The sequence below is a fragment of the Mastacembelus armatus genome, chromosome 21, assembly GCF_900324485.2.
Source record: "Mastacembelus armatus chromosome 21, fMasArm1.2, whole genome shotgun sequence".
Classification (NCBI taxonomy): domain Eukaryota; kingdom Metazoa; phylum Chordata; class Actinopteri; order Synbranchiformes; family Mastacembelidae; genus Mastacembelus; species Mastacembelus armatus.
In genome coordinates this window covers 22,173,163-22,183,490 of record NC_046653.1, presented here as the reverse complement: position 1 = coordinate 22,183,490, position 10,328 = coordinate 22,173,163, and the positions used below count along the sequence as shown (strand labels likewise).

The 10,328-nt window shown below is 38.9% G+C and overlaps 1 protein-coding gene across 6 annotated transcripts; it reads right to left on the bottom strand.

Moving 5' to 3' along the window:
• Positions 1 to 1,507: 1,507 nt before the first annotated feature.
• Positions 1,508 to 5,701, bottom strand: LOC113123954 (probable 2-ketogluconate reductase). Of its 6 annotated transcripts, none has more exons than XM_026296362.1 (7): positions 5,619 to 5,697; positions 5,485 to 5,530; positions 5,149 to 5,304; positions 4,637 to 4,808; positions 4,112 to 4,290; positions 3,928 to 4,024; positions 1,508 to 3,781 (listed from the first exon to the last, which is right to left on the bottom strand). In XM_026296362.1, the coding sequence occupies exons 2-7, from the start codon at positions 5,525 to 5,527 to the stop codon at positions 3,628 to 3,630; spliced, it is 801 nt and encodes a 266-aa protein (XP_026152147.1). In that variant the 5' UTR covers positions 5,528 to 5,530; positions 5,619 to 5,697; the 3' UTR covers positions 1,508 to 3,627. The 6 variants fall into 6 exon arrangements, with proteins under 6 accessions (XP_026152147.1, XP_026152148.1, XP_026152144.1 ...); XM_026296363.1 differs by having other exon boundaries at positions 5,485 to 5,533; positions 5,619 to 5,682; XM_026296359.1 differs by having other exon boundaries at positions 5,149 to 5,530; positions 5,619 to 5,701.
• Positions 5,702 to 10,328: the final 4,627 nt, after the last annotated feature.

Genomic DNA, 10,328 nt, shown 5'->3' with positions numbered 1-10,328 from the left:
ACCAGTCAACACACCCTGGACGTGTCGCTTTTGATATTTTCATGCTATAAATCTGTGATCCCTGTAGCTCAAAACAAACAGCAGTGTCCTTTCTTCTTCTTCAGCAGTCAAGATATTGAACTAGAATAAAAATCATACCCCTATTTAGTTTTGCACCGTGTCTTACCTTTCTGTTTGCGTCTGACACATCAGAAACCTCCCAACCACAGAACGTTTCAATTCGTTGTCAAAATTGGCATTTTCAAAGAAAATCCAGGCCTCAAGCAGTGATTATTCTTTCACTTCAGAGGAAAAAAAATGCACCAGGAGTAGAGTAAAGCTGCATATGTTACACAATACATCAGAAAAACAACTTTTAAAATGCTCACAACTTTCCTGCAGCTAAATTTAATTCATAGTGGTTAGGTGTAGTCTGATTAAAGGAAAGGAAAGCCAAGTCTGTTCTGACACCAGAATCAAATGTCTCATTTTTTTTTAACTGGTAGTTCCAGTGCAAATGAGACACAAAACATCTAGAGCTTTCTCTAAAAAAAACACACACGCACATTTCTAATCCTCTAACTCTACTTTTCTGCATGTGCTTTATTAAAGGACGGAGTATTGCTCCTCATTTCAAAAGTTAATACACGGTTGGCTGTTCTCACAAAAGAAAGTTCTCTTGCAGATGAAGCTTTGAGGCTAAAAAATCTTGCATCTCTACTAGTTAAACATGCAGAAATAGAAGTGGAACATGAAGACGGGCCACTGACAAAGCCCTGAACAAATAAAAGCATGCAGTCGGGCCTGAGAGAAAACGATTGATGTCTGCCGATTCCTGTGTGTTCCTGTGTGACTACCCAGGAGCACTGAGAGGGTTTCATTTCCCACCAGATTCAACGTTTCTGGTGTGTATGTTCTTATTTTTATCCTTTCGCTTCAATATAAAAGTTTCAATTATGTTAATTGTATGTGGGGAATGACACTGCACACTGAGTCACACTTGAACACAGATCATTAAGCTTTTCTTCACACACACTATCCTCCCACTCATCCACTCATCCACCCTCACACACACACACACACACACACACACACACACACACATACACCAGCCTGATGCCTCCTCATGTGTAATATCTTTGAGCTGACTGGAGACATATGAGGCTTGTATATTCACTCTGAGTCAAATGGCTGATGGATTTGATTCGATGGTTCGTATTGATTAAAAACATTATTGATCGGTATTTAGAAATACTTCACAACAACAAGAGGGAGTCCACCAGGAAGCACAGTGGAAAATCTGCACAGATAAATAAAAGCCTGGTCACACCAGTGTTTTTACATTTTGGTCACATTACTATTTTTGCTGAAATCTGTTCGTTTCAATGGAATCAGTGTGATCAGTGATTAAAATTAGAGCTCATGAGTGGAGAGCAGGAGAGCAACACTCAGACAAAGGGGCTTATTTTGATCTCAGCCAACCAAATCAAGAGACTCCAGCTGAGCTGGGCTGTAATGAGACACCAAGTAAAATTTTAAATATTTAATTAATAATCAGCTACAAAAATACAATGCATTTGAAATTAGGTATTTCAAAATGGGGGACAAGAAACTATTCATTTCTGCACCGCTGAATGATTTTAACCTGGTCCAGAGCACACACTGTATGTGGGTAATTTTTCACCCCCTTCCCAGTAATAACTGCAGCCGATACTTCCGACTGTTTTTCAGTGAACTCAGTGTTCCTCCTCTAATTTAAATCCCATCCCCAGATAGGTTCTTGTATTTTAAAATGGATCTTTGAGAGTTTTTTTTTTTTTTTTTTTTTTTTTGCAGAAATACTGCAGTTGCTTATCTTTCTTGAGTTTCATCAGATCAATGTGAAACTCGACTTTCACTGTGAAATGTTTTTGCTAATCCGATGGTTCATAGATCTATTCGGTAATTAATATGACAAATAAAGATTATGCCATCAGGAGACTGACTGAGAGCCAGTGAGAACTGCTGTAATGTCAGCTACATGTAAAGATATTCTGTTATTTCATGTAAAATACCAAAAAGATGACCAAGGACCACCATGAATGTTTTCTTACTCCTCACTTCCCCTTGTGATATTAATCCTGTCTGAACTGGGTGATAGAACACCAATAAAAAATAAAATATAGCAAATAACCCCAGTCATTATGTTTAGACACAAATAGGCTTAATATAAATAAGTAAAAGGAAAACACTTTTCGGGTCAATTAAACAAAGGAGGTGTGCGACAAACGGAAGATCTCAAGGACACTTCTAAGTTTTAGTGACGTAACATCTGTGATGGACTAAAGTAGCTCTCACCATAAGGGACACCTTCACAGTTTAAAGGAGCAGCCTTGCGGGGAAAGGCCAGTCAGAGTCAGCCGCTCTGTGGGCTTCAGGGAGGCCTATGTAGGCCGCCTGCTGAAAGGGTGCCCTTCATTTCCAGACAGCGTGCCCTTTTTAAAATACAATCATAGATAGAGAGTGAGGGGCAGTCTTACTGTTATCTGTTCCCATTGCTACATTAGCTCACAAACATGGCCTCAAGAGCCTCATTTGGGCACTGTAGCTGGAGCCTCATGGTCAAAAACATGACCTTCAACTCCCTGCTCTAATCAGGCTTTTCTCAGCATATGGATACACTGTGGGTGGCTCGGAGGCAGAAAAAAAAATATTCTTTTACACCATTACTTCATTTAATGTTTGATTTTTCCCAATTTGCTGTGTTTGCATTATGCAATATTTGATGCAACACAAACAGATGAGGTGTTATGTAAAGATGTTGCACACACTGTCCAAAGGATCAACACCGCCTCCTAGAATTTATATGCATTTATATATTACTAGTTGTTTTTATAAATTTGATGGGAAGTATAATTGCTGCTTAGGGGTTCACTGTTAAGGAAGTGCTACTTATTGTTTCTGCACACGAGTCGTAGGGAGTTGGGCAGTGAATCGTAATGAAGGAGGGCAAAAAACAGCTCTGACATTGCAGACTGAGGTTGTCATCCTAGATCTCATGCATGATTAAGTATTTTGGTGAAGGTTAGGTAAATATTGTGGGTTCAGTTAAATGTTAATATAGTAACTAAATTCTGTTTAATGGTTTATGCCACTGCCACAATATTTACCTAAATCCATATTCTTTTTCTTAACCAAACGCTGTGACTGGCTAAATATAAACTTTCAAACAAGTGAGTAGATATTATATTATATTATATTGCAAGAGTAGATGTTATGGAAAGGACTGTTGAAAAATGGTAAAATGTGCAGACACTTTCACCATCATCATTTTTCCACATCCAGACAATCTTTACTGGTTTAAATGGTTAGAATGTAAATGTAACTGTGAGGACACAGGGTTAACTGGCTGCAGCTGCTGTTCAGTTGTCCACTGAATTATATTATAGAATTATATTTAACAATGTTGTGCATATTGAGATTTCTAGTTCAGTTATTACTGATTTTGTATCATATACTCTATTTCTGCTTCACTGATTTGGGCAGAGCTTGACAATGTGAATTACACTGTGATTGTGAAATGTCATTCGGGTTAGTTTCTTTGAAATGAAGCTTAATATCCCTTGATTACTGAATAACTTATTTCTTTTTCACAGATCGGTCACTAACTTATATGATAACTTCATTTGGAATAGGTAAGCCTTTTACTGCAGCCAGGGCATTTTCTATCATCTTCTTCACCATCCTGCTTTTCGTATTGTAGGTGTTGACCCCAATGTGGGGGGTGATCAATACATTAGGGAGGCCAAGCAGTGGATGATCCCTGCCAAAAAGAAGAAGAAGAAGAAGATCTAGTAGAGGTCAGGATGGAGTAATACATCATTGGTACAGTGGTACTGTGTGTCATTCGAGTCTGAGAATGATTCTGATTTCGATTGGTGTGAGATAGTATTTTGAAAGAAATGAGACCTTGGTAAAGGTTCAGGATAAGTCACATCTAATGCAGCTGCACAAATTGTTCCTGACCGGAGAGCTTCAACTAAGGCATCCTGGTCTACAACTTGACCTAAGACACGAAAAGAGTGTTATTATTAACTTGCACCGGTAATTTTGAATCCAGTTCAGTGCAGTCTGGAGAACACACTGTTCTCACCTCTGCTGACGTTGATCAGTGTCGCAGTAGGTTTCATGAGAGACAGCTCTCGGTGTCCGATCAGCCCTGTTGTTTCAGGTGTCAGTTTTACGGCAAGCATGACAAAGTCCGAGCACATCAGCAGGTCATCCAGGCTCTCACAGTAGGTCGCCCCAACTGTTCGCCCATCTTCTTCACTTCTGAAAATTAGAATGAGCAAATGAACATTGCGATTATGGTTAGTGAGACACATCATGCAGGGTTTTTGTTGTTGTTGTTGTTGTTTCTTTTTTTAAACAAAGGGGAGTAATCAGTATAATTCACTCTGTAAGAAAAATGCAACTGGTAGCTGGTAAATGTCACTGACTCTGCATGATTTCATCCTGCATGTTCATTATGTTCATGGAGAGTACACCAGAGGCATGTGGGATGAGAAACCTCCTGATCAACAAAACAACTAGACAGTCATCGGTTATTTCTGCTAAGACACAATCACACTGTTTGCACTGTTTACTAACGTTAACACGAACATTTTGACCGTTTTACCTCCTTGTCCTGTTGTGATACAGAATTTTCATGTCAAATCCTTTGCTTCTTTGGGCAATTTTGTAACCAACATCTCCCATTCCTATGATCCCAAGAGTCGACCCTGAGACTTCGGTTCCTATCAGGGTTTGTGGCAGGTGGATGGTCATTGGGTCCAAAGCAATTTTATGACCTATGAGGAAAAAAAAGACAAAAAAGGTCTAAACAAACAAGTTGTTTCGTTATTACACACCTCAACCATCCGAGAGCAGCAATAAATCTGATAATTTTTATAAAGGCAACAATTATTCTGTGTCCATCTAAATATTAATATTGGGCAAGTAAGGATTAATTTTTATATTGTGAGACATAAATACAAGCCCAAGCCAAGTAGATGTTTATAAGACAGGATCAGGGAGTTGTCCTGTAATCTGGAGTACACACAGATGGCCTTATTTGAGAGTAAGGAGCTTTAGATTTTGGTTATGAAATTGCATGAAGATTGTTTCGCACTGATAAAACTTTGGTCTCACCCTCGAGGATCTGGCGAGCTGATGCCAGAAGCAGACCCATGGCTAAATCTGCAGTAGAGTCACTAGACACTCCAGGCGTGTTGGCCACTTTCACCCCGAGACTGTTTATGAGCGGCACATCCAGGTGGTCGGTGCCCACCCCTCCACTGGCAACCACTTTGAGGGAGGGAAGCAGTCTAAACAATGAAGGCTTTACTGCAGGGTGGAAATTCCATGAGAACAGGGCCTGGATTTTGGGGCCATGGCGAACTGGGTTTTCTAGCAGCTCCTGGTAGTAGATGATTTGGAAATGTTGTTTCACTATGTCACTAAGTTCTTCAAAGTAATCATTCTCACCCTTCAGCTCCAAGACCAACGCCCATGGTTTTTCTTCCTCCATCACCTGCTGAAAAAACATCTTTATCAGATTATCTGACAGAAACCAGAGACAGTGTTTTACTCAGAATGTTATTTTTATAAAGAAGACTCACCGTTTAAACCTGAACTTGGTTTCAGCCCTTGTGTTTTCTCCAACGCCTCAGTGTGAAGTCGAGAGCTGGAGGTTTTATTATTAACAACTGTGATTTAATTTCAAAGTTACGCATTAAATATGGTGAGCTAATGTGAAACGAGAGTTGACGTCACACTGTGGCATGACTACCAATGACCTACAAAACTTAAAGTGAACTTGGTATTTACTATGAAAACTGAGTTATACTGTATCACCTGTAATAGTATTTTTTTCTTCGTACACATCTACAGTGAATATCTGACAATTGATAACCCCGTTTATATACAACTTGAATTTGAATGCCAACTAACTTTACCTCTAAAAAAATCATTGTGGCTTTAAAGTTAGAACATGCAGCTTATATAAAGATCCCACAGCCCATACACAACACTCAGACTTACTTTCAGTTTTTATTAAAAGACAATTGTGTCTCCAGAGAGTAGAGTTTTTATCCCCACTCCCATCTGTGCTGAGGTGCTGGGAACAAAACTAAAACACTTACATTTAATGAAAGACTGAGGTTTTAGTTAAAATAACATGTTGTGTCTGAAGTTACTGTAGACCTATCCTGTATTAAACCAGGGCATTTTCTACCATCATCTGTGTAATCCCTTTAATTGCAGTTTAAATCCTAATGTGTGGGGGGGATCAAGGAGAGGGCGATTCCAGCACAGGATAAAGCTGAGGAGCTGGAAGGACTGAGTAAGGAGTTGGTGGAGTGTTGGTTATTATTTCGTCTGAAGGTTTTTGGATTTTTTTTTTAGTTAACAGTGCTCGATTGCGTCCTCCGTTACTGCCTGCATATGTTTTATATGCCATTAAAGTGCAAAATCACTCCACAAAATAAACAACACTGACACTGACATATTTTCTTTTCACATCTTTCCACCTCGTCGTACAATGAACATAAAGTGAAATCCCTGAATCCCTTGTGTCTCTGTATATTCTGTGTCCTGCAGATTAATGATGTGTTAAGGTCATGTCTTCTACAGATGAAGTAACTTTAGCTGCACTTTTATTCTGAGATAAGACTTTGAAAGGGTTTAAGATGAGACAAATCTGATGCCATTGCATGTTCCAGCATGAAGTGACAACAGCATCTTGGTCCAGCAGTAAACATGAGGTGTGTAAAGAGAAAAAGTAGGTTCACAATAGAAAATCTAACACACTGTTCCCACCAGTGGACTGGATGTTGACCAGCTCTCTGTGGTTGCTTAGGCCTGTTGGGGTCTCTCCCATCCCAGTGATTCACAGACCAGTGGAGCCTGGTGATTGGTCATTATCTGTTTCATTTTTGATCCTATAAGCTTTACTGGTTTTCTTGTATGTATTATGTTGCTGTTGCAACAACACAGTTTGTGGGACAAATAAAGGTTTTCTTATCTTATCTGATCTTATCTTATGTTCGTACAGTACTGTGTTCTTCTGTAGATTGACGATGTTCTAAGGTTGTGTCTTTTACAATTAAAGTAACATTTGCTGCACCTTTATTCTGAGCGGAGACCTTGGAAAGGTGCAGGGTGAGTCACAGCCTGCTAATGGAAGGGCATGCATTTCCATAACTTATCCCAGTTATAATAAGGAGAGAAAAAATGACTGTGCGGTTCACTAGTGTTCTTGTCTTAAATATGCAGCCACACTCTACATTAGGATCCTAAAATCCGAAGGGTCCATTTGCCATTCCCCACTGTAAAAGCCCTTCTGGGCTGACACAGTTTCTCTGCTTCACTAATGAAATGCAAAAGAATGAGGTCCTATGGATTTTCCATTAAGCAGGATTGCAAAAACTGCATGAACAGATGAACAGTTATAAAGTAAGATCAAGAAGTACTCTTGTCAATCGACTTAGTTTAAACCATCTCTTGAAAAATATTATGTCAAAACAAAATCCTACAGAGGTGATTAAAATGTCATCCTACAATATATAGTCTAAAGTAATTATCAAATGCAAGATGCGTTTAAGTTCTTTGCCTATTCCACTCTAATCATGAAATATTGTGTGGAAATTACAGCATTTTATTGCTGAATGTGCCAATCATTTCCACAGAATAAAACTCTTATGCATTTAGAGCCTTCATTAGGATGACAGCAGGGCACATTTAATCTGTCTGGGATTTTTTTTCAACAAGATCTTTATTACGCAGCAAGAAAATGACCAGAGACTTCAGCTAGACCTTGCTAATGTTAAATGAACTATGAAGAAAGGAGATAATACAGAAAAGTACCATCAAACTGACCAGGGGAAGATTCATCTGTCTTTGGCCTGGTAATATGCATGTTTAAAATGGGATTTATAATGTAAGACCCCTACAGCATGCTGCACACAGGGATTGTGATCTCCCACATATCTGGCAGTGTGATGTGTCTACATGTTTTCATGCAAACTGAGGGTCACCTGAGGACACCTGGGCCAGATTTAGTCACTGGATGAAGATCACACATGTCCTCTAATGTAAACAACCTTTTCTGTAACATCAAATCAAATATATAGCACAAACAACTATAAAGACAGAAAACACAGTGAGAAGGTGATTGATACAATTAGAAAATAGGATAAGTGAAGAAATCAAAACAACGAACAATACATTTAACTTTAAATCTCAGCAATGCGCTTAAAGATCAGTTAAAATGGACAGAAAAAAACTAAGAGCATCTGAGTAAACAAACTGCCACCTGTAAACCGAACTTAATTGAAGCCACATGGGTCGGAGACAATCAGAGTTGAGAAAAGGTTACCAAAGCTTTCTTCACAGCAGTGAGGGAGCTCGTGTCTCAAAAGTGAACCAGCTGTTTTACAGTGCACCTTTTATGAGCCCAGAAGAACAATATCAAAGTGCTTTTCCCCGTCTTTATTCTGCCTCACATTGCTGCTGCTGAAAAGAAGCTTTGGAGGTAAAATCCCACTGGAAACTGCGGGGTTTAGTCATACTTTGTTCAATTTGTCTCAGACCTTTAGAAAAGAATTAAAAGGAATCATCTAGAGGAATTTCTCTGTAGTGAGATTTGTAGGTAAAATTTGCTGTAAAGGCAAATCAAAGTTACAGGAGTAGACTCTGTGTGCATCTGAACACAGACACCCTGGGGATCCACTGCTCCCAAATCAGTTTGTAACACTTTGATAACACTTGAAGAAGACAAACTGTGTTAAGTCGGGGAATTTAGCCTCATATACTTCACTATGAGCAGCCAGTAAACACCAGATTTAATAAGGTTATATTTGTGTGCATGGTTGTACATATTCAGTAAAGGAAATGCCAGATAATACACCATGTATCCGCTCTGACAGACCTTCTTCTAAAATGTTTAATCCAGGGGAAATTTGGGTAAAAACACATAACGGTAATGAATCAAAAGTATAAAAGTGTGAATAAATTAATAAATAAAGAACACAGTGTAATGGCTTATTAGTTGAATAGATTGTGGAAACAGTAAAAAGATTTTAAAAGGTTTTATTTCCAGCCACACAAAGCGAATTTAAAATGCCTGAACAACAGTGTTTATCTTTAACATAATATATTCAACTTAGTTTTAGGTAAAACTTTGCAATAAGGGAAAAAACCATATCCTTAAGTAACGTTTCACTAACACATGATTCGCTATGAACTAGTCAGTATTAACAAACGATCTAATCACTTTGGTCTTGTGTGATTAGCTCATATTCGACCATGAAAATGTTTGTGTTTAATTCATACATTTGTTGCTATGCCACCACATTAGCTGTATTACAATTACACACAGGTTTATTTCAGACCCGTGCATCTGATCAGCACAACAGAAATATGAAGCTTCATAGTGACTCGATCATGTTTTAATAGTGACTACACGATACATCCTGCATCCATCTAAACATTAAATCATCGTGACTCGTGCATTAGTGAAACGTGTGAGTGTATGATTTGCACCGTTATTGTAAAGTGATACCTACTTTTAGTAAAATTGAATAATAGCAGTAAGTCTTTCTGCGATAAGCAGTTGCATAATAGATACACATCCATCACTGGAGGATGAAAAGGGTTCTTGTGGAACTATGTAGGAGGACTGTTTAAAGCAGCCGTGCTCTGTAGTTGAGGGGGTCGTGAACGGGTGAACAGCATTTCTTCTTTTATCTTGTTCTTTTTAAAGCATTTGAAGAGGGGATGATCAGTGAATGCTGAACACCACACTCCTACATGTTGGATCGCTTCTGCATCTCATCAGCCTGAGAACCTCTGCTGGGTGAACACGGTACAATCCTGTGCAAAAAGGACAGGGCCCCTCCTGGAGGTTAAGTCCCAGTATCATATTTTAAACTGGTTTTGTTTAATTTCTATGGGCTATTTTATACATAATACCCTGTGGTATAGTGTGTTTCTTTTCACCTTAGCTGCCATTGCTATTTTTAAATAGTACTTTGTACTTTTAAATCAATAAGGGATTGCTGGTCTATTTGGCCAATATTGACCTTGGTATTTGATATTAACACCACATCAGTGCTGTCCATACGGACCTAATAGGGCCCAGTCTGATGATGAATAGCACTCGCTGTTCGCTGGACTCACCTATTAAAGGTGGGACACACTGGAGAGTCCAAAAAATGGCAGCTAACCTTTCAGCTCATTTATTGTCGCTTCAGGGTACTTTCACCCCTAACCTTGGCTGGTGAACTTCAGCTGCACAAGGATGCCCACCTAGTCTGACTCTTACAGGCTTG